Raw genomic sequence first — 25,076 nt, forward strand, 5'->3', positions numbered from 1 at the left:
CTGTGTCAGCACAATTGAAAGAACATGTATTGTTAAAATTATCCAAGCGAAAATATTTTTTTCTTTTCTGCTGTGCAGACAGTTATATTAACACTTTGTAATGAAATGTTTAATAGAAGATTTTCATTATCAGCTTATTGTTTTGTTTCAATATAGAGCAAAACCTTTTTTATTCTGACAACACAAGGTGTGGTGGGAAGAACAATATAAAACTATGTTTTCTTAAAATCAATTTATTGACATTAGCACATTATTTACATACAAAATAATTCATAAAAAATGACTGTGATAAAATATTGATATCAACAGATGACAAACAAAACCTAAAAAATGAAATGCTAATTAATTCAAGTACACATGCACTGTGTTTTTCATTTGCCTGATTTCTAAATCTTAACAAGTTTTTTAAGAAAAAAAGAATGATAATAGATAATCCATAATAACTTTCATTTAACAATTCGAATAATCACTTCATAGTTTATTACTGTCATTTAACAAATTGAAATCTTGACCTCTTACATTGAATGTTAAGTTTATATGCACATGTATTGTCAAGTTTCAGACAGTCTTTCATTTGTTAAATCTGTCTTCGGTAGCCTTTTTGCCATTGTAGGACATATGAAGATAATAACAATGAAGCTCACTCAAGGAAAACTGGGCTAAAGCATGTGCAAAGAGTCATCCCAGATTAGCATGAGCAGAAAGCACAAGCTTATGAGGGAAAACACTCTCCGCCTAGAGTGGATTTGCCTTTTAAGAGACTTGTTTCAAACAAAAAAAATCCATAAAAGAGAAAAGTGTCGTCCCTAATTGACCTGTGCGAACTGCAAGTGCTAATCTGGGACGACACTTTGCACATGCATTAAACCCCATTTTTCCACAGCATGGCTCGAATGCATTTTTTCAGCCTGGGTCACTGCTGTCTACAGCAAGCCCTGTCTCTTCATATCCTCGTATGTCTTCTTGTTCACCACATTGCCCATTGAGTCTTCAAACTCTTCCTGAAGTCATACACATAATCCAACATTACTCTAACTCTTTCAGAGCGGGAACCGAATTTTGAAGGCCTTTGCAAACAGTTTGGATCCAGATGAGACGCCACAGAACGTGGCGTCTCATCTGGATCCAAACTGTTTGCTATTCTGATAGTATTCTTTGAAAAAAAATCGAAGAAAATGCTAATTTTAGAAATTCAACAGACGACATTTTAGCAGACCACAAATTTCCCAGCATGCAAAGGGTTAATAGTGACAACTTACATTAGAGTTTGGAAACAAATGTGAAAAGAGACGCGACACCATTTTGAATCAGTCTCCAGGTTTCTCAATATTGTTTCAAAATTTGAATACTGTATCCAGTAACAAGTTATAATAGTCACAGGAAAAATCATACATTCATACGAATTTGCAACCTTGGAAATTGAAGAGTATGTCTAGTCTAACATTAATAAAAAAATTGAAGGAAAAACAACCCTACAAGAATATTTCATTCTTATTCAGTTTTTAACTGGATAATAAGCAGATGATACAAATTCTACAGTATTGATAAATTATATGAACATTAGTATATTTGATATTTTAATATTTATTTATTTACTAGTTATTTTATTTATAATAATAAAGATCTTTTTATGAATTATTACTCAAAGAGAGGTTTATATGATTGACTAAAAGCAAATTTCCTGTATAGAATATTAATTCACAATGTTAGGATGAAATATATCTGTGCTAACCTCAGCATCGGGTCTCCACCTGTCAGTCTCTTTAGTAGACTTGATTTTCTGCCATACTGTAAAAAACATACAGAGGTGATATATGGTACATGTATATTTTCAAAGGGACAGACAATTAATTGTGTTAGTCATATGGCAGTCAATTAACCCTTTACCACTTGGATATGTATTTTCATGCACTTGTAGTCTCTTAGAAAGTTATATTTAATTAAAGACCTTTCTTACTAGATTCAAGTGTTAAAGGCTTCATTTTCAACCCTTAGATACTGATGAGCAGCAAACATAAAACCTGAACAGACGCGAGTTACTAACATTTAGACAGAAATTATACACCTGTTTGAAAAAAGTACACAACAAGCCTTGAAATAAGATGCAATGTTCTGTGTTCTTGGAAATCACAACTAAACTTCTTTGCATAAAGGATTAAATGACTGTGTGTTCATACATGAGAGGGCATCTTCAATGGATGTGACGTTTGCGAAGTGGGCTGTGTTAGGAATACCAAGACACCTCATGCCGTGAGCGTGACGCCACTCCTGCAAGGGAGCACAAGAGACATGTAACACAAACATAAATCATAAAAATAAATCTGCAAAATTACCCAAAGATTGCATTTTGATATCAGAGATATAATCCAGACCAAACATTGCATTTGGTTATCATAAACATAATCGAAATAGTGCCCTTGACTATCCCATAAATTATATAACATCACATATACTATCCCAACATTGCATTTGGATATAACAATTATTATCTAAACAGTTTACTTGGCCATGACATATATTTTACCCTAACATTGTACCTGGATATAACATTTTAATGGGTAACACTAAACACATACATGTGACATTGACATGGTCTTTGGAAACTAGTGGTCTTCTCAATTCAATATTTATTTGTGTTGACTGGTTTAACTTACAGCAAAATGCCTCTGGAAGGCCTTCGGTCCCTTGTATATGACATTGCAGCAGATCTCACACTGATAGCTGATATTGAGTCCATGTAGCTTGTACAGCCAGTAGGGGATGGGCTGAAACAGAGGAAACACAAGAGAGGTAAGTAACATACAGACATAGGCTAGTTGAGTCCATATAGCTGTTACAGCCATAAGGGGATGGGCTGAAATACAATGGGGTAAAAAAAATACACACAGAGGTACTAGATAATTGCAATCTTGTGATAACCAGCCAACAGTAATGATAGGCATTTACTTTTAAGTAATTGCTGTGTGGGTGACTGATAATGATTAGATCCAATTGCTATCTAGTTTTAAGTAATGATGTGTCAAGAGGATTTTTTACTTTTTGATACATAAATGTTTCATAGCTTTATGAAAAGAGATCACACTTTAATCAATATTAAAAACAACAAAAATTTAATTAACTCAATTTATAATAAATTATTCTCAGTCAGCTTTTTAAAATTGTAAATCCCCAAAGACATGACAGCAAAACCTAGGTACAAAATGCCCACCTTCCCATCCCATCCCAGGGGCAGATTTTTAGGGTTGTACGGCACGTCATCATCATCGTCGTCGCTGTCCCCCGCTGCGTCTTCATCGTCTCCCTCTTCCTCCCTCTCCTCCCCGGTGCGCGCCTGTTTACGGATCACGTTCTCCCGTGTGGCTGCCCGCTGCTCGCTCAGCAGCTCTGAGAAACGATACACCTGCGCCTCCAGACCAGCTATCTCACGCTGCTTCTCACTCTCCCTGTTTGGGGTACAAAAATAGGTGTAAGACAAGATTGAAACAACAGATGTGTTTGTTAGAAACACAATGCCTTCTACTGCACCGCTTTGATTTATTTTATTTTATTTTTTATTATATCCCTTTAAAAAATGGGGCAATTGAACTTTACCGGTACGCAACACTTAACATCAAACAGCGTACCCTAACCCTAACCCTTAACACCTTACACATAACAACTAACGCAACACCTTATAATCTTTTTTATCTTATATATTTCCTTAGTATCGGGGGCTATCGCCCCCAAACCCCCGCTTTGTCGATAGTGGTAAACAACTGCGTACCGGTAAAGTTCAATCTAGTCAAAAAATGTTACTTCCCTTGTGAAAATGATCTGTACCTGCCAAATGATAAATAGAAATTATCTCTCTATAAAGCTTGTTACTTGTCTTGGATTTGTTTTTTTGACCTTGAAGGATGACCTTGACCTTTCACCACTCAAAATGTGCAGTTCCATGAGATACACATGCATGCCAAATATCAAGTTGCTATCTTTAATATTCCAAAATTTATGGCCAATGTTTAAGTTTTCGAACTGACGGACGGACAGACGGACTGCCGACAGTTCAACTGCTATATACCACCCTACTGGGGGCATAAAAATATTCAAGTGGTGTCAGTAATAAAGTTGTGAAAATATGCTTTATGACAGTCATCAAAGAAGGCCTGAATATCTTAAATTGTTTCTTGAGAAAGAAAATTTGAGCCTCACTCTGGGAAAACAGGGCTTAATGCATGTGTGCAACGTCTCATCCCTGATAAGCCAGTAAACAGTCCACACAGACTAATCAGGGATGACAATTTCCTCTTTTTAAGAATTTTCTGTTTGTTGAAAGTCTCTTCCAAACAAATATCCAGTTAAGGCAGAAAGTGTCGTCCCTGATTAGCCTGTGCGGACTTCAAATGCTAATATAGGAGGACACTTTAGGCACATGCATAAAGCCCGATTTTTCCAACACAGAGGCTCAATAAATAGTGAGCAAGCTTGGTGCAACATTAACCAGTGCAGGGCTTTCAAAACTGTGCTAATTTACTTTCCAGTGATAATGTTCAATGAACGCCAGACACTGACCGACTCCTATAGTCTGAGTGAGCACAACCTTGAGAACTTATTATGGTGAAACAAAGTACAATCCTAACAACAATTATATAGATTTTTTATTATTATTTTTTGTTTAACCAATTAATTTAAGCTCGATTGCATAAAAAGCCTGAGGCTTATTTGAAACTTTAGCTTATTTAATATAGATTTAATGCACAAATATTGATTATACTACTATAATGTTAAATGTTCGAAAATGACAACAAACAAAATGTTATTATTTATTTACTAATGATAACCTGTCGAAAACTAGTAAAACAATATTATATATATCTATGATCTTCTAACCTGGCCTTGCCAGCCCTGCCTGGTTTAGACTTTGCAAACATGGCCGGATCCAGGTCCTCCAGACGCTTTCCCTTTGTACTGAACAGACGCTGGGCCCTCTCTTCTAGAGTGCTAAAAACAGAATGTATCAATAAAACCTGGTCCAGATTTCTTGACAGTTCTTGAGCCTGTTATAACAAGATTCGCTCCAAGTAGACTATCCCATGGCAAAAACATGGTTTACCATTGTTGTAAAGAGAAATTTCAGATTAATTGAAAATCCGTAGTTAGGTAATCATACATGACGAAATCCTGTGTTGAATTTAAATGATATTTAAAAATATTTAAGAAAGAAACTTATGCTGACTATTCATAAGAAAAGTCCAGATATCAGGGGCCAGGTTTAAACATAATACAACACATTCAATTGACCATACTGTGATACAGTTTTCGAAAGTAAAACTCCAACTTCCATGATTAGTCAATGCTGGTAATTCTATTAATTTTTTTTCAATCTTTAACAACATTGTCTTTAGTTTAGAACAATAATTGCTCATTGCTCAAAATGTCTATTGTTTATGAACTTAACATTCAGTTGTAACTTAAACTTGTTGTGCCAATAAAGGTACCATTACCAAGAAACATTTCTCTAAATAACAGCTACTGGAATTTGTTCCCCTTTATTTAATTTGTTGTGATGTGTTCCTAAACTCCTCAACATAACTGATTGAGTTGCTGTTCAATAAATACTCATGCAAAGGCCATTTGTATTGCTTATATCTTAGACATTTAAGTTGGTTAAAGTCATTCTTTTGAAGCAACTTAATTTTCAAGGCGCATAATTTGAAATGACACTGAAATGTATACAGCACATATCATGTATTTCAGATGTATTTGCGTATAAGCCTGTCTGAACAAGAGTTGAGGGATAAAAACCTCGATTTGAACAGAGGATCATGTAATTCACAGGAAAATTGCTTTACAGTGGAAGTGACCTACCCGCCACACTTGAGTCGCAGAGCCATCAAGGCTGACTTGAGACGATCCAAACCCAGAGATGCCAGCTCCTGTAACAGTAAATTGATTGACCATCAAATCGTTTAATAAAGTTGCAGGACTACACTGAACAAGGCTATTGCCTAGCAATACATGTCCCCTACCTGCTCCACCATTGTCAGAAATATTTAAATAAAATATATTTTTTTCCAATATTTGCTGCCATAGCAACCAGATTTTTTACGTAGGAACACAATAAAATGATGTGCATTATGTCCATATTGCCATCTATCCATGTTTCAAGTTTCCTAAAAAAATATTACAAACTTTTAAAGTTATAGCAGGATCCAGAAAAGTGTGACAGATTCACAGACTCACGGACACACAGAGCGCAAACCATTAGTCCCCTCTGATGAAACCGGTAGGGGACAATAATGATATTAGACTACTATGTATGATCATACTTGACTTCACCAAATACTCGACTAAAATTAATGATGAACTTTGACAACATTGAATTTTGAACTTGGACTTCACCAAAAGATGACATTGGACTACACTGAATGATACTGGACTACAACTTTATGATGATATTGGGTAACACTGATGAATCAACATATTACTTATTAGACTTCACTTAACGATTATAATGAACTACAATAAATGATATTGGAATACAAATAATGATGATATCGGACTTGACCCAAGTATTGCAGTCACACAAATACACTCCGACATAGATACTGTCTCTGACTACTTAGGGACTATAGGTATTGAAGGCAGTCACACAAATACACTCAGACATAGACACTGTCTCTGACTACTTAGGGACTATAGGTATTGAAGGCAGTCACACAAATACACTCAGACATAGACACTGTCTCTGACTACTAAAGGACTATAGGTATTGAAGGCTCACAGTCTTAACTTCTCTGCTATGCAAATTTCACAAAAGCCAGCCATAACTCTGGAAACAAGTCAATTACTGAAATACACTGCTACAAATTTGGCAATTACAAAATTCAATTCCTATCCAGCATCAGCAGAATCTGTTAAAAGATTGTTGGTGACCCCAGTGTCAACAGTAGATTGTGAACGGGGGTTCAGTAGGCAGAATGTGATGAAAACTGATTTAAGAAATCTTTTAATATGAAAACTTTGGAACATCTCATGAAAATCTCTATTGAAGGAATAGACTGTAAAGATGTGGACTTTAAAGTGATCTACAATCTGTGAGCTGGTAAAAAAACAGTGCATAACTAGAGTTTTGTCACAGACGTGACGTAAACCCCCACGTGCCGCATTGACACAGACTATTTTGCATGCTGTCTTCACAAAACAAGAAAATCAAACTTATGGCGATTTTTTAGAATTATAATGCCATAATCATTTATGGCCATTTCGACCTTTGAACTCTTGAATTCTTTCGCATGACATGCCGTCCAAATTTATGGCCATTTTTATACTTTTGAACTCCAAGTGTGACCTAGACCTTGGAGTTATCGACATAATTCTTTCGCATGACACGTCCAATGATTGTGAACAAATGTATCAGGTATTTTTAAATCTCACAATAAATGACATAGTTATGGCCCGGACAAGATCATTTATGGCCATTTTTTACCTTTGAACTCACAGTGTGACCTTGACGTTGCAGATATCGACGTAATTCTTTCATGCGACACACCGTCCAATATTAAATGGTGAACAAATGTGCCAAATGATTTTTAAATCTCACCATGAACAACAAAGTTATGGCCCGGACAAGCTCATTTACACTGTATGGCCATTTTTGACAATTTCAAGTCAATGTGTGACCTTGACCTTGGAGTTATCGACATAATTCTTTTGCGCGACAAACCGTCCAATGATTGTGAACAAGTGGCCATTTTTTACCTTTGAACTCAAAGTGTGACCTTGACCTTGGAGATATCAACGTAATTCTTTCGCGCAACACACCGTCCAATGATGGTGAACAAATGTGCCAAATGATTTTTAAATCTCACAATGAACGACATAGTTATTGCCCAGACAAGCTCATTTATGGCCATTTTTAATCTTTGAACTCAAAGTGTGACCTTGACCTTCGAGATATTAACGTAATTCTTTCGCACAACACACCGTCCCATGATGGTGAACAAATATGCCAAATGATTTTAAAATCTCACAATAAATGATAAAGTTATGGCCCGGACAAGCATTTGACCCTTGAACTCCAAGTGTGACCTTGACCTTGGAGATATTGATGTACTTTTTCACGTGACACACCCTCCTATGATGTCGAACAAATGTACCAAGATATTATAAAATCTAACGATAAATGACATAGTTATGGTCTGGACAGACTTTCGGTTTAAAACACACTAAGAGACCCTGTGACCTAGTTTTTGACCCGGCATGACCTATATTCAAACTTGACCTATACATCATCAAGATACAACTTGTGACCAAGTTTGGTGAAGATCAGATGAAATTTCGGGACAGACCGACAGACCGACTTACCGACCGACAAAGTGACTCCTATATAGCCCCCATTACCAATGGTAATGGGGGTATAATAATGAAATAGCAAGCCAATAATGTATGTCATGACTTTGTTCTCTATATCACAGGTGGTTAGCGTGTGGCTATGATATTAATAAGTGAAAACATCATTTTTGAATGAATGTTTACAAACCAAATGTGGACGAACGGACGGCGAACAAAGACCAATTCTAAAACCTCACCTGAGCAATCAGGTGAGCTAAAAAGTGTGTTTCACCGATCTGAGCCATTTTCAAACTTGTCAGAGAAATCAATAAAACCAATGTATTGACTAAGTTTCACAATTATTAGGCAAAAAATGAGACTTCTATTGTGTTTGATCACAAGGTTTCTCTCTAGTCACATAAGGAAAACTGCCCCCCCCCCCCCCCCCTGGTGGCCATGTTTTTTTACCGATCGGGACCATTTGCGAACTCATCTGAGATATATATAAAACCAATCATTTCATCAAGTTTCATGATGATTGGGCAAAAAATGTGACTTCTAGAGTGTTCACAAGCTTTTTTTACTATATAAATATAAGAAAACTGCCCCCCCCCCCACCCCCGGCAGCCATGTTATTCAACTGACCGGAACCATTTTTAACTCAACTCTCGTATCAAGGAAACAAATGTTCACACCAAATTTAATGAAAATTTGGCCAAAAATGTGACTTCTAGAGTGTTCACATGTTTTCACTATATACATAAAGAGAAAGATGCCCCGCCATGTTTTTTCACCAATCTGGACAATTTTCGAACTCGCCCGAGATATCAATAAAACCAATGTTTTATCCAACTTTCATGATGATTGGGCAAACATTGTGACTTCTAGTGTGTTTACAAGGTTTCTCTATAGCCAAATAAGGAAAACTGCCCTGCCCACTGGCAGCCATGTTTTTCAACGGACCAGAACCAGTTTTAAACTCAACCAACATATCATTAAGACGAACATTTTGACAAAGTTTCATGAAGATTGGGAATGAAATGTGACTTCTACAGTGTTTACAAGGTTTTTCTTTTTTTTGACCTAGTGACCTAGTTTTTGACCCGGCATGACCCAGTTTCGAACTCGACCGAGATATCATTGGGACAAAGCTTCTGACTAAGTTTCATGAAGATCGGAAAAAAAATGTGCACTCTAGAAAATACACTGTTTTATAATGAAAACATTAATAGTCAAAGGGGAGTAACTACTGTAAACTTAAATGCAATATTTAGAAGAGTTGTCTCGCATGTTACATGACCTTAATTCATGATTGTTTACATGCCTTTTTACTATATAAATATAAGGAAAACTGCCCGTCCCCCTGGCAACCATGTTTTTCAACTGACCGGAACCATTTTCGAACTCAACTCTCATATCAAGGAAACAAATGTTCTGACCAAATTTCATGAAAATTGGGCCAAAAATGTGACTTCTAGAGTGTTCACATGTTTTCACTATATACATATAGAGAAAAATGCCCCGCCCACTGGCGGCCATGTTTTTGAACCGATCTGTACCATTTTCGAACTCGCCTGAGAAATCAATAAAACCAATGTTTTGACCAACTTTCATGATGATTGGGTAAAAATTGTGACTTCAAGAGTGTTTACAAGGTTTCTCTATAGCCAAATAAGGAAAACTGCCCCGCCCACTGGCGGCCATGTTTTTCAACAGTCGGAACCACTTTTGAACTCAACCAACATATCATTAAGACAAACATTTTGACAAAGTTACATCAAGATTGGGCATGAAATGTGACTTCTACAGTGTTTACAAGTTTTTTCCTTTTTTTTACCTAGTGACCTAGTTTTTGACCCGGCACGACCCAGTTTCAAACTCGACCGAGATTTCATTGGGACGAAGCTTCTGACCAAGTTTCATGAAGATCGGACAATAAATGTGGCTTCAAGAGTGTTTACGAACAAATGTGGACGGACAGACGGACGGACAGACAGACAGACGACGGACAAAGACCGGTCACAAAAGCTCACCTGAGCAATCAGGTGAGCTAAAAACATTCGTACCGTGCCTGCCATGGCATTATGAATCAAAACTAACTGTCCAGCAGCATTTGAAACCTTTGTTTACATACATTTCAACTAACTGACATTTTAAACACACGAGTGATTTCATTGGTCCAATGCGAAGGTGTGTCTTTACACCTGGAGATTTCTTTCATGAATCCTGTCTGATCCCTGTTAAGTAGGCCAGGTGAATTAAGTATCGTTTTATTTCTTAAAATTTGACCAAGCATATGTAGAAATATAACAAGATATATACATTTCCAGAATGGAAATTCATTTCTGCGTTGAATAAGACCGGGTTCATGTAAATCGCTGCAAAATTGATGAAGTAATGGCTGTTCAAAGCGATGCACCCTGTTTTTAGGCGATTTCGAGTTGAATACCTTGTTATATATATATATATTTGATAGTGAATTTTTGTTTCCAGAAATGTTGATTTTTGGTTATAATATGATTATTTATCATTCAAAATGATGTTTTCACTAATAAGCCACACGCTAACCACCTGTGCTCTGTATATAGCAGGATTTGTTTGCAATGTATTGTGTGAATGAAATGTGTGCTTATTTTTTTACATACCATGAATTGATGTTGTCAAAAATGTGCTCGATGAAAATTGCTCTATTACTATGAAACTTGTGATTTAATGTACATGTACATTTACTATATTGAAAACTGTATGTTATATTATGATATGTGCTTGTTGTCATTAACCTTTTACCACTTCGATATGTATTTTGACACATTTGTAGCCCCATAGAAAGTTACATTCAATTAAAGACCTTTCCAACTAGATCAAGTTTTAAAGGTTTCATTTCCAACCCTTAGATACTGATGAGCAGCAAACAGCATACAACCTGAACAGACTGCGAGTTACACAGGGTTCAAGACTGACTGATTGTACAGTGTACCCACCTCCCATGATGAGAATGCAGAGAGATCCAGGTGAGCGCCTGTGTGTGCAAGAGCTCCAAGGGTCTCTTTCTGAAATGGAGAAAAATGACATGAACAGAACTGGCTGCACAACATACAACATTCTTGGTTTTGATGTCTTTTGGTGATGAACAGTGCATCTCAGATTGATGTGTATAGGTGGAGTATACTAAATTAGGAAAAAATTGAGCTACTTAAAACCTTTTCTGAGTTTTACAACATTAATATAATTCACTCGGCATACATTTGTTAAGTAACTTTGAAAATAATACCTTGTCATTAAATGGGTAAGTGAGAAACTTGTATTTGTTGTAGAAATTGTTTGTTGACAAAACTGTTTCAAACTCATTTCTTGATTAATTACCTACCCAAGCTTTATCAAAAGAACAATTAAGTAAACCTGTTTCACAAGTCTATATTCACAGAAATCAAGTTAATAATGCACTTATTTTCAGATAATTTACATATCATCTACATGGAAGCATCAATGGCGACTCTTTTTTCAACTACACTGATATATCCAGAGGATATAACGATATGAGCTTCAGGAGACTATAAATTCTACCTTAGGGAAACAGACCAAGGGCCATAATTCTGCCAAAAATCGTTGCAGCCCATAATCCTTTCTTAACAATCATTTAAACAACTGCCAAATTTGAGGGAGATCCACCCAGGAGTTCAAACCACAAGCTTTTGGACGTATGCACGGACAAACAAGTGCAATTCTTTATGGCTTTAACTCCGTGGAGGCATAAACATAAAATACTTTGAAAAACATTTGCCAAAACAGCAACGGTGTTATTTTTACGATTTTGATGCCTTTGGCGACATTTGCGATTACTAGCGATAATGCTGGGCACACTGCTTTAACAGTTCAGATTATACTATCAAACACATTGTACCAAACAATTCAAGCAGTGCAAAGAATGGAAGCAACATTTCAAGTCATTTACAAACGTATGTTCTCCAAAAAGGCTTACCTGATATTGCAACAAAGAAAATAAAAAATTAAGCAAAAGCTTACCGGCCATCCAGGGAACTGACCCTCAGAAAATTGGAGTTCAAAGTCAATCATTATGTTATCGATCTCCTGTAAATATAATCAGATAATTAAAGCTATTTATCAAAGATGAACGAAGTGAAACTCCAGTTTCATTTGACGGAGATCATTTTCATTTTCACAAGTGACTAATTAACTTAAAGTTAGACACAGGAAAACGCACAAAATGTAAACAAACCCTGATCAATAAAACCAGGGTTATAGCCTATGAGCGGACAATGCAAAAGATAGTAAAAGGAGTTTAAAATGGGTTTCAAGGAATCAAAACTTCACATTTGGCCCATATTTCATCATAAAACATTTGAGTGCAAATCAAATTTAACCTAATAGAATCATCAGTCAAAACAAACAGCAAAATAAGAATATGTTTTAATTGAATTTCAATTACTATACTATTCAAACAGTATACGTTATCACGAGAACATTTTTTTTCACAAGTCTGAATTTACCAGTCCATTGGCTTAATATAGAAAATTAAACATGGGAGTCAGAATTATTTACCGGCTACTGGACTGCACTAGAAGACTGTTAATCAAATTGCCATCACACCTAGGACAAGTTGGTTGTAAGTCTAGGTTCAGGAGTCAATGTAAGATACTGTATGAAACTTCTATCTGTTGCTCAATCAGGATGGCAAAGGTAAATTGTGTCTTGTTAAAACCACTAAATACAATGTTAACTTTAAGAGGAAAGAAAAAAAGATGGGCTTTTTCTAGTCCCCCCCCCCCCCCCCACACACACCCACACACACACTAAAACAGGAAATCTTAAGAAGATAAAATATTTGTGTCAGACATTTTGCACTGGTGATTTAAGATATACTTAAGAAGCTTTATGAACGGGGCCCCTGATATCCATACCTTCTGAACGTCCAGCAGTGGCTTGATCCTCTGAATATAGCCTCCCATATAGTCCAACAGGTACTGCAGATACCTGCCATGAGACATTAGTACAGGTCTCTCTAATGAAAGTTATACCAGACTGTTGATCTCTTCATAGATTTGTAACCAACTTATTAATTTATTATACTTTAAGAAACTTATTTCTGTAAGATAAATTCAGAATTAAAGACTTAAGATTTCAGAAAGCCTGATCACTAAATTATAGTGGCAGTTAATAAGCCCACGTCCAATATTCCCAGAGATCTTGGTGAAAATTCATCTCTTAAAAGGAAACAAGCACTGAAAAGGTTATGTAAGGCAGCTGGCCACAATTCTGCAAAAACGCTGAAGACTGTTTTACCAAAATAAGCTTAGGTTTTCTATTTTCATATTGCAATAAAGCTTGTGTTTATAATAATTTATAGGCAAACACCATGGTTAATTCCAACATTGTTTGGCAGATCATCAAAATAAATGTTATATTGTGCTGTAACATAAAGGGATTAATTTGAATGATGAAATAAGAGACTTAATGTTAGTCGTCTTATAGTTATTAAGAGAGATAGCGTCACAATATTGTTCGAACACTGTAAATACAATGAGCCAGTCTCTAGGAAAATCAGGCTCAATGTATGTGCGTAAAGCAAAGCAGTCTTCAAAGGCAAATCTAGGACAACACTTCCACTTTTATGGAATTTTTCATCTAAAGGAAGTCTCTTTTTTTAAGGGTCACCCTGGCATAGTGGATATGGTGTCGGCCTAGCGACCAGGAGGTCATGGGTTCGATTCCCACAGTGGGAGCATTCTTTAGATCTCCCTCAAAGACACCAAGTACTGGTTCTAGTCCCAGGAAACGGACTCGAGAGCGTTTCAAATAAGCCTTTGGCTTTCAATGCAATCGAGCCAAAATTAATAGGTTTTAACTAAAGGAAGTCTTTTCTAAAGGAAAATACAGTCTAGGCAAAAAACGTTGCCCCTGATTAGCCTGTGCGGACATCTATGATTTAGTTTTCACAGAGACAAACACAAATTGTTTAAAAATATTAATATGTCTTGCTAGCAGGTGGTATTTAAATAGTATGCAGTGTTCCTACTTACTCTTTGTATGCCGCATTCTTTTTGTCTTTTGGAACATCAAACAGATGATCAAATGTGGACAGGTATGAAATGTAGTCTATTTTCTGTAAGCAAACATTCATCAGCATGTTATCAACAGTAAAGTAACAAACATCTATTTTCTGAAACCAAACATTAATCAGCATGTTATCAACAGTAAAGTAACAAACGTCTATTTTTTGTAACCAAACATTCATCAGCATGTTATCAACAGTAAAGTAACAAACGTCTATTTTCTGTAACCAAACATTCATCAGTATGTTATCAACAGTAAAGTAACAAACATCTATTTTCTGTAACCAAACATTCATGAGTATGTTATCAACAGTAAAGTAACAAACATCTATTTTCTGTAACCAAACATTCATCAGCATGTTATCAACGTAAAGTTACAAACATCTATTTTCTGTAACCAAACATTCATTGTCATGTTATTAACAGTAAAGTAACAAACATCTATATTCTGTAACCAAACATTCAACCGCATGTTATCAACAGTAAAGTAACAAACGTCTATTTTCTGTAACCAAACATTCATCCGCATGTTATCAACAGTAAAGTAACAAACATCTATTTTCTGTAACCAAACATTCATCCGCATGTTATCAACAGTAAAGTAACAAACATCTATTTTCTGTAACCAAACATTCATCAGCATGTTATCAACAGTAAAGTAACAAACGTCTTTTTTCTGTAACCAAACATTCATCAGCATGTTTTAAACAGTAAAGTAACAAACATCTATTTTCTGTAACCAAACATTCATCGTCATGTTATCAACAGTAAAGTAACAAATGTCTATTTTCTGTAAAAAAACATTCATCAGCATGTTATCAACAGTAAAGTAACACACATCAGAGTAGTAAAGAATCCTCGAGTCCAAACACACACAATTCTATTGTTTATTTATGTATCAACAGACAAAACTAGAAATGGCACAATAGTGACAAATATCCACTAAAACACCACATGTAGTAATATTGCAGAAAACATGATCAATAAAGTTTAAACTTATAGGTTTACATCAACCTTATACCTAAACAACCTTTTAACAGTTGGTTCAAGTTTTTATGTTATTAATTAAACAAGATATATTTGTCAAACATGTATTCCTCCATGCAGTTATTATGGGTTGTTTTAATGTAATATGCCCCAGTGACCTAAAACTTTGACCAGTTAAGTGTTAATCTGTAAATCAATAGGCGTCTTCCTTAATTCATGTATAATGGCATACTTATTTATATGATCCTTTGTGAAATAGTTTTTTTTAGATATAGTGTGGGACGGTTTTCTAAGGTCCTTGACTGTTGAAATGAAAATTGGTGGGCACCTTCATTTCATGGAGTCAACATACAAACTTTCCTGATAGTAGGTCAATTCATTCTCTATCTATCAGAGGAAACAAAATGGTCTACATGTACATAAAAAGTTACTTATGCCTATGACTTATCTTTGACCTATCTGCCTTAACATGTATATTCATCTTTCTTTCTTCCCAAGAAACTATTATAACATAAGCATGATCGTAGGTCAAAGCTTTCCTTAGATGTCATGCGACAGTCTTTGGACCCACCGAGCAAGCACTTGATAGACAGGTGCAAAGCAATATATCCCAACTTCCTCAAGGGGCATTTATAAATAAAATTTTGAATGGTAAATTTATATTACAGTTGATGTTCAATTTAAATGTATTGCATAAATGAATGGTGCATAAAAGATCATTATGCATGAACCCAGGACATTTGCAGAATTCATGTATAAGTTCAAGCTTCCCAATATAGTCACTGATGTCAATAATACATGTTTTGTTGTGGGATGATTCATATAATGAACATGATTAAAAGCTTGAATAATGACCTTGACCTTTCACCACTTAAAATGTGCAGCTCCATGAGATACACTTGCATGCCAAATATCAAGTTGCTATCTTCAATATTGCAAAAGTTATGGCCAATGTTAACGTTTTCGGACAGACGCACAGACTGACAGACAGACAGACGGACTGACGGACAGTTCAACTGCTATATGCCACCCTACAGGGGGGCATAAAAATAAACAAGCAATCCATCAAATGGGACTTTTGAGACTGGTTTAAGTAAAATTAACACTAAACTTTTTGCCATTGTGAATATGACCAAAAAATGGTTTAAAATCAAAACTAAAAACCGGTGGCTAGCCACTGGCCACTGTGTTTGCATACCTCAATACCCTTGAGGTTGATAAACTGTGTATGGCACTCGTGCAGATCCAGGTATTTACCATAGCCCTCCTCGTCCGAAAATTCCACCATGTCTGTGAGATGGAAAGATAAAAAATTGTCAATATAATAGGAAATATAAAATTATAAATCTAAAACTGAAATGTGAGCTTTAGCACAAATATGACTTACTGTGAGACCATTTATTTCCATCAGCATGAAATTTCGTAATTTTAAAAAACATAAATTTTTCATCAACACATAAATTTGCTAACTTCTAAGTTTGGATAAAAAAATGCACAATAATTTGCGTTGGTCATTTTTTTTATTCGTTTGTAATACTTGTCTGCAATAAATCGTGGTGGGGAGAGGGGGTGCTAGCTTGAGTCACTTGCAGGATGTGGGCCATGTTTACTAGTATAACAAGCCAAATAACTTGTTCTTTGTTATCAGGTTATAGGAACTGACCCTTCTTATTGTTTGCCTATTAAATATTTCATTTTTATCATAAGCAGATCAAGTGATGACTGATTATCTCACATTATATTCTTTTTCTATTTGGTCATGGTGGAAAATAATCCAAAAATTGACCATGCAGGGTTCGACATTTACTTTTTTTAACAGCAAGACCGTAGGACCAGCTCCTCTTAAAATGTACTAGCCCGAACCTGATGTCTACTAGACCATAAATGACATAGTAAATTAACACAATTGTGTCATGTAACTGTTTAATCAGGATTTATCAGTAAATAATCAGTGAACAGATTTTTTTTATGCATAGAGTAAAACAATAAAATAAAACTCTTTTTTTGCTTTTCTTCGTCAAAGTCAAGCCATGGGAACTGACTCGATTTTCCATCTAGGATACAATTGACGTTTTCGCGTTTCTTCATATTAAAGTTTCGTGTCAGTTTAAGCGTCGGATTCTTTTTTATTAACTGATTTAACTTGAACAAAGCCATTCTTTAAATTACATTCTCTTGTCTGCTACGCAAAAATGTTTACATTGACGATACCGATTTTCGATAGAAGTCATAAAATCATGCCCTTCAGTTTTACGACACTGCAAAAATCATTAATATGCATGACAACTTGACCAATGGAAACAAGCAATTTCTGCAGGAAGCTCTCCTTTGCGTCTAAAAATAGCGATGAATCATGTGAATGCTCCGCGTTTATTTAAATACACAAGTTTTGTTTTAATGTAAATAACGGAAACGAGAGTAATTTTACACATTAAAAATAAAGGTTTTCACAGCAATTAGTAACAGTTATATGAATCAGTATAGATTTTTTTATGTACGACCAGTCGGACAAGCTAGCACGCAGTTTTACTAGCCCGACGCCGGATCTTACTAGACAATGTCTGTCGGACGTGCCTTAGTGTTGAACCCTGCCATGAAGGCCTGTATGTAATGTTAAAAAGAGATGTGTTTGTCAGAAACACAATGCACCCTACTGCGCCACCTTGATTTAATTTTTTTACCTTTGACCTCGAAGGATGACCTTGACCTTTCACCACTCAAAATGTGCAGCTTTATGAGATATACATGCATGCCAAATATCAAGTTGCTATCTTCAATATTGCACAAGTTATGGGCAATGTTAAAGTTTTCGGACGGACAGACAAACTGACAGACAGTTCAAATGCTATATGTCACCCTACCGAGGCATAAAAATCTTCATCTACATACTTGTGTTGTCATCTGCATTCTCTTTCAGCTTGTTTATCTCATCAAACTCCACTGACATTGGCACGCTGATCTGTAATTGAACATGGACTCAATGATATTATGACAGAGTAAAAAGGAATGCAATTTACATCACTTACAAAACACATTTGAAAAAAATTAATATATATATTCTGTTTAACAATTTAACTGTACCAAACCAAGATATCCATGTGCATATATTTCTTTATTCTTTACTGTCTGTTTAAAAAAGTTCTATCAAAATTGTAGTCTTAACCTTCTATGCCCTTCATTTCTATTAGAAACAAGAAACCGTCGGAGACGGGTGATGCTCCCCAAAGTTTTTTTTTGTCACAATATTGCACTATATATTCAGATAAAAGGAAACGTCTTGAGGGCACAGTAGTTGGGTGGACAATAATTTTTGTTATAGAAAACTTCAAAGGGCCATAACTCTGTGAAAAATCATCCGACCAGAACCCGCTGATAATATGCACCACTCCTCTTGGTAGTGAAGCTTCCCATAAAGTTTCATTATAATTCCGGTCATTAGTTGCTGAGAAATAGCCCGGACAAATATTGTGCACGGACGGACACACGGACAGACAGACGAAGCGGTAACTATATGCTCCCCCAAAATAAATTTTGGGGGAGCATAATAAACTGAGAAAATATGTTTGCTTTTGAGGTAGTACCACCTTATATTTTCTCAGTAAAGGTAACATATATTTGTGAGGGCTTTGAATATTCCCTTTGGAAGTCTTTAAACTGTTATCTCCCTTACCCCATTGGGATGTTTCCTATGTAAGTCTTTGAGCTGTTATTTCTTTGGGATGATTTGTGTGTAAGTCTTTGAGGTGTTATCCCCCTTACCCCATTTGGATGTTCCCTATGGCAGTCTTTTAGCTGATATCTCCCTTATGTTATTGAGATGTTTCAATTGAAAGTCTTTGAGCAGTAATCTCCTATACATCATTGGGATGTTTCCTATGGAAGTCTTTCGGCTGATATCTCCCTTACGTCATTGAGATGTTTTCTTTGAAAGTCTTTGAGCTGTTATCTCCCTTACCTCATTGTGATGTTTCCTATGGACGTTTTTACCTGATTAGGATGTTTCCTATTGATGTCTTTGAGATGTTTTCTTCCTTACCTTATTGGAATGTTTCCTAAGGCAGTCTTTTAGCTGTTATCTCTCTTAACTCATTAGGTTGTTTCCTATGGAAGTCTTAACCATGTTATCTCCATTACTTCATTTTGATGTTCCTATGGAAGTCTTTAAATTGTTCAATCCATTACCTAATTGGGATGTTTCCTATGGAAGTTTTTGAGCTGTTATCTGCCCTTACCTCATCAGGATGTTGCCTATGGAAGTTTTTGAGCTGTTATCTCCCTTACCTCATTGGACTGTTTCCTGTGTTGGTGTTTGAGCTGTTATCTCCCTTACCTTATTGGGATGTTTCCTATGGAAGTCTAAGTTGTTATCTCCCTTACCTCATTGGGATGTTTCAAGTGGAAGTCTTAGAGCTGTTATCTCCCTTACCTCATTAGGTTGTTTTCTATTAAATAAATTGTGAGTTGTTATCTCCCTTACCTCATTGGGATGTTTCCTGTGGAAGTCTTTGAGATTTTTCAGTCGTGAGTAGAACTCCTGGAACTCATTGGGACCGTATAAAGCCTGAACCTCCTCCTTACGCAACCTGAAACCACATACAGGTAGAGCGTTGTCATATATATTTTCTTCTATGCTAAGAAATGTTGAAAAACATTATAATAAACAAGACTATTGCCAAGAAATATATGTCCCCTAATGGTGAAACTACACCATTTTCAGATTTTTTTGTTATATTTGTTGCCATAGCAACCAGAATTCTTGACGTTCGAACAAAATGAAATGACGTGCATAATCTCCATATAGCAATCTATCCATGTATCAAGTTTCATGAAAAAATATGAAGAACTTTTAAAGTTAATCATTTTAATACTTTCCCGGTGGAGCCCCGGTTGTTCCTGGTCATCCCCGGTTCATCCCAGTCGATCCCAGTGAACCAGGATGAACCAGGAGTCACCAGGAAGGACCGGCGCGGCACAGGCAACAATCAGGACGGCACCTGGAACAACTCAGACGGCACTGTTGCTCCACCGGGACCAATACAGACCCTGGCAGAGCTACGGCAACGCCCCAGTGAATGCCGGCAGAGTCCCGATATAGCTACGGTATATCTGTAAACCGGCCCTCTGCCGTGACGCCACCAGCATTCACCGGGGCTGTGCCTGGGCATTACCGGTGACGACCAGGGTTAAACCGGGCGTTGCCATAGCTCTGCCGGGGTCTGATGCCGATATAGCCCGGTGAGTGCCGGTGGAGTTACGGTATATCAGGCCTCTGCTGGGATGCTGCCGGCTTTCACCAGGACTCCCACTGGGCATTACCGGCAAAACCAGGGCTCGGCCAGGGCTTCACCAGGAAAAAATGTAGCTAGTCCGGGGTTGACCAGGACTCTGCCAGGTTGATGACCGGCTTCAACCAGGGCGGCACCGTGAAATAGTGCGACTGCGTTAAAAAACTTCTACTTATCATCCCAGTTCTAGCCTGTCAGACAGCGTTAGCAAACCAGGATGGACCGAGGCTCTACCGGCAATAGTGAGACTTTGGCTTAAATGTCCACATGCAGAGCTCCAGATGAGGATTTAGTCTAAAGGGTATTTTACCCCCCTGATATTATTGTTAAAGGATAATTTACTCCTTTGTTTCAGCAATAAAGGGTATTTAGGAATAGTGAGGGGTATTTTCTATTTCCAACTGACATAGTACAAGGCGTGTTTAATCTAGAAATGTTATTATTTGTTATTAATAAATGCAAACAGAATAAATTTTATATTTTAACAGACTTTCTTTAAAATATTCAATTTACAAGTGTTGTATCTCTGAATAGATTGGGTTATATATAGTATTCATGTTGTGTATGAACGTCATTTCACAATTTAACTAATTATAGCACTGCAATTTTTGTCAGGCAATTTGTCACCACTATGATGTTTAGTTTTCTTTTCTGACTTTTCAATTGCTGTGACAATGATATCGCCTAAAATTATTTAAAATACTAGAAGCATCATAAGATTCATCTCTATTGACATATTGTTATATACAGTTACTTCCTGCAGGAGCTGCTGTTCACTTGAAACGTCCCTTTTTTGAATCTAGAACATGATGTGCTGCCATTTTGATTACATGTTTTTTTTGATTGCCTTACTTTTGGTTCAAAGCTTTACTTACACTAAACACTCACCTGGATTATTGTAAATCCAGTTAGGCACTTTAATGGATCAAAATACGTAATGGTGCGTAATGTAATTAATGTTACGTACTGGGTCGACTTTTAAAGCGTTTTTGTATTATTTTCCAATGGGTAAATACGCAGATATGCATCTGATCAGCAGATCTGTCCAAAAGGCCATCTATGCCTGCCCAAAAAAATTCTGTATATTCATTAGAGAGAAATAAAAACATATCAATTTCTATTAAGAAGTTTTGTCACAAAAATGGACTAGTTACTTGGCATGTCATTAAAAATGGCAACCTTCTATCCATACTGCTTACTCCAATATACACATTGACAATAACTGATTTACTGCTGCAAATTCTTTTTATTTTTTAAATCATCTGAATTTGTTAATTGGAGTCCAGTATTTGTTGTTTCAGGAATTAGTAAATTTTAAGTAGGGATGGCAACGGTTAATCGGTTAACCGGTTATCCGTTTCTTAAGGAGGTTAACCAGTTACAAAATTAATATTCGATTACTCTTGCAGAAAACGCTTTTTTTGTTGAACGAAATTAATGCTCAAATCGTAAGTTTTGTTTTTACTTCATTTCACTGTATTGGCTAATCCGCTAATCTGATCGCAAATTATTGGCAATTACCACCCCGTGATACCCCCCTGTGGATCGAAAGCGATTAGAGTTGTAAACCATTGGGGTGCAGCGGTATCATGAGCAGGCACACGAGCACCTACTCTGCAGTGTGCTTGTTTAGCACTTTACAGTCTATTGTGTTTCAATTATTCAAATATTGATAAATTTAAATTATAAACCGAACAATTACACTTGTCAATTAGCACATTTGACTGCGATAAGTCCTTTTTTTTTATAAATAGAACATCAAAGTGAATATCCAGTATAAAGTCGGTAAAGCTTGATCCGATAGAACGTATTTAAAAAGTAAAGCGACAATCTATAATTATGTTTTATATTCCATTACATTTTATGACAAACATAAATTATTTATCATCTAACCATTTAGAATAAAAACAAACACATTTGTTTAGGTGTCATGACAAGCAGGGTATTTTATCGACAGAAAAAGAACGGGGCAAAAAAACAACGCACAACTAACAACACACAACACCAAGTACCATATATATTTACAAATCCCAACGAGAAGAAACAATTGTTTGTGTTTCATCCGAATCTCTCACGTAGCCATCCTAAGCGCCAACAGTCTTCCACTGCCCATGCTTTTTTAACACTATCAGATACACCGCTATTTGCAACAGCAGTTGCTTCCCCTGACCGAAATGAATGCAACCCGTGAACATTAGGTTTAAGTCAAATTTCACGAAAGATGTGGTGCAAAATATCTAATTGTCTACTGTAACTAATCTGCTTTGAGCCAACAAAAATGTATTTATTCATTTTCTTACAATTTGTTATGTTTCTAAGCAAAACATATATTGCAATATCTAGAATAGTTGTTGCCAAGATACATTTTTTCAAGTAGAAGACAGGGCATAAAACTGCATTTGTTTTACAAAATGTCAATACATGTTTGCCCTTGCACAATTGAACCGTTTACCTATTGAAAATAATAATTATAGCACAATCCTCAAAAAATCTTGTATCGCATCCTTTCAATTCAAAGTCCCCAAACCGCCAAACCCCCCCCCCCCACAAAAAAAAAACGCACCAAACACACCGTTACAAATCTCAAATCAAAGAATCAAAGCCTCTACACATCCGCTTTAGTCACTAAGCACCTCCGAACCAGCGGCCCAGAATTGGCCCTTTTCAATCCATCATCAGAAAACACAACCAGACCAGAATTACAACGACCACACGATCCCACAACCCCATGAGCCCACGAAATGCCACACACAATCGCGTCTACCCCAGAGGCAGACAGACACGAAACACACACACCAACATTTGAAATTGACTTTCTGTAACAAAACCGTTTCCCTTGCTTTCTTTTTTGCAAGTATTTTCCAATTTGAAATAAATATTACCCTTGCTATCTTTTTTGCAAGTATTATACTTTTAAAACTATTATTTTTAACCCTTGCTTTCTTTTTTGCAAGTACTGTTTTTGCTTTCTTTTTTGCAATATTCCATTCCTCGTGTACTGTACACGACTTCGTAAGCACCAGATGCAAACGGACATACACCAACATGGTTTCTATACATACTTAATGGCCATACAAAAACAACATCCATTGAATAATTTCTACACATATAAACACGTGAAAAAGCCCAACTATACCATAAGTATAGCAAAACAGTCAAAACATTCATATCACCAATTCACATATAAACGACATATAGTATAGTTAAATTCGAATAGCAAGAACATTTCTTGAAAAAGGACTTGAACTGAAACAGAGTGGTTATTACTCATACAAATAGTTTGCCCTTTGTCAAACACAATAATATCATTCTCAAAGTGCATTTGTACATTACCAGCCTCAAATAAGAATGGCCAAAATGCTGCACTAGGCCATCTGTGTAACACCAAAACGCCATATGCGTTGCATTCTAGAAAGTGCAAAATTGTTTTTCCTACGAGATAAATAGGGGCATCAACCAATGCAAATCGGCACCCCAAAACTGTGTAAAGCAATCTGCTTCTGTTTCAAAATCAAAGAATTTTGAATTATATCTTTAAGTATTTCCATTTGTAAAAGTAGCCAAGCGATCAATCAAAATCGGACCCGAGCTACCATTTAAAAACTCAAAGAAATCTCGTGAGCTTTACCATTCATATGTATTGCTCATTTTACTGTCGGCAATGGAGTTTAATTCTCTTGGAACCCATTGTATTTCTAGTCCTATATTCATCTTGAAACACATACTAAAATGCTTAGTGCTAGATCATGTTACTAAAGTTTAGAACTTCCTACCTTTACCAGCTTTACACGTGATTCAGAGTCAGTAAACCTCTTAACAGCTCCCCCTAAAAAATTCCCATATGCACGTAAAACTAGAACTACTCCATTAATTATTCTATAAGTAGAACTTGTATTGCAATCGTCATTTGACCATATATCGTGAAAAATGAAACCTGACATATAAGCAATATAAGCCCCACCAGCAAACCCACTTGCATCACTGTAAACTTTTAAAACTTCGACACATGTAGTTTGACTAAAATGTCTTGATTGTATGCCATCTATGCGACCAAACCAAAATCTATATTCGGAAATAAATAAGCTATCTGGTTCAAGGGCTATAACTCTATGCAATGACGGTCTAGAAACGATTTCAGAATAAAGATATCTAGTCTTTACCTAGCCAGACTACCTATAACAGGCATCATTGAAACAATTTTCCCCGTACATCTAGCTAAATCCCTTGCCGAAACCATTGGCATGGAAGAAAATACCTTTAAAAGAGTATTTTTAAAATCAGTTATTCTTCTATCGGGAATTTCAAAAGAAAACATTTGGCTATCCCAGATTAATCCTACCCATTCTAGCCTCTGAACTGGTACTTATATTGACTTGTCCTCATTGATCACAAATCCAGCTTCCGGCTTCATTCACGGCTA

The 25,076-nt window shown here is 36.2% G+C and overlaps 1 protein-coding gene across 1 annotated transcript in view; it reads right to left on the reverse strand.

Moving 5' to 3' along the window:
* Positions 1–217: 217 nt before the first annotated feature.
* LOC127850553 (splicing factor 3A subunit 3-like) overlaps positions 218–25,076 on the reverse strand; it is a 49,887-nt gene continuing 25,028 nt past the window's right edge. Inside the window, exons 4-17 of the mRNA XM_052383673.1 lie at positions 19,849–19,954; positions 18,261–18,330; positions 16,570–16,661; positions 14,352–14,434; positions 13,233–13,305; positions 12,337–12,402; positions 11,295–11,363; positions 5,848–5,915; positions 4,870–4,980; positions 3,209–3,443; positions 2,655–2,765; positions 2,178–2,268; positions 1,733–1,788; positions 218–1,001 (exon numbers count right to left, since the gene is read on the reverse strand). Of these exons, the coding sequence (XP_052239633.1) occupies positions 924–1,001; positions 1,733–1,788; positions 2,178–2,268; positions 2,655–2,765; positions 3,209–3,443; positions 4,870–4,980; positions 5,848–5,915; positions 11,295–11,363; positions 12,337–12,402; positions 13,233–13,305; positions 14,352–14,434; positions 16,570–16,661; positions 18,261–18,330; positions 19,849–19,954 (1,309 nt within the window). The 3' untranslated portion in view covers positions 218–923. The remainder of the gene's footprint in view (positions 1,002–1,732; positions 1,789–2,177; positions 2,269–2,654; positions 2,766–3,208; positions 3,444–4,869; positions 4,981–5,847; positions 5,916–11,294; positions 11,364–12,336; positions 12,403–13,232; positions 13,306–14,351; positions 14,435–16,569; positions 16,662–18,260; positions 18,331–19,848; positions 19,955–25,076) is intronic.

This window comes from Dreissena polymorpha, chromosome 11 (assembly GCF_020536995.1).
Source record: "Dreissena polymorpha isolate Duluth1 chromosome 11, UMN_Dpol_1.0, whole genome shotgun sequence".
In the NCBI taxonomy this organism is placed as follows: domain Eukaryota; kingdom Metazoa; phylum Mollusca; class Bivalvia; order Myida; family Dreissenidae; genus Dreissena; species Dreissena polymorpha.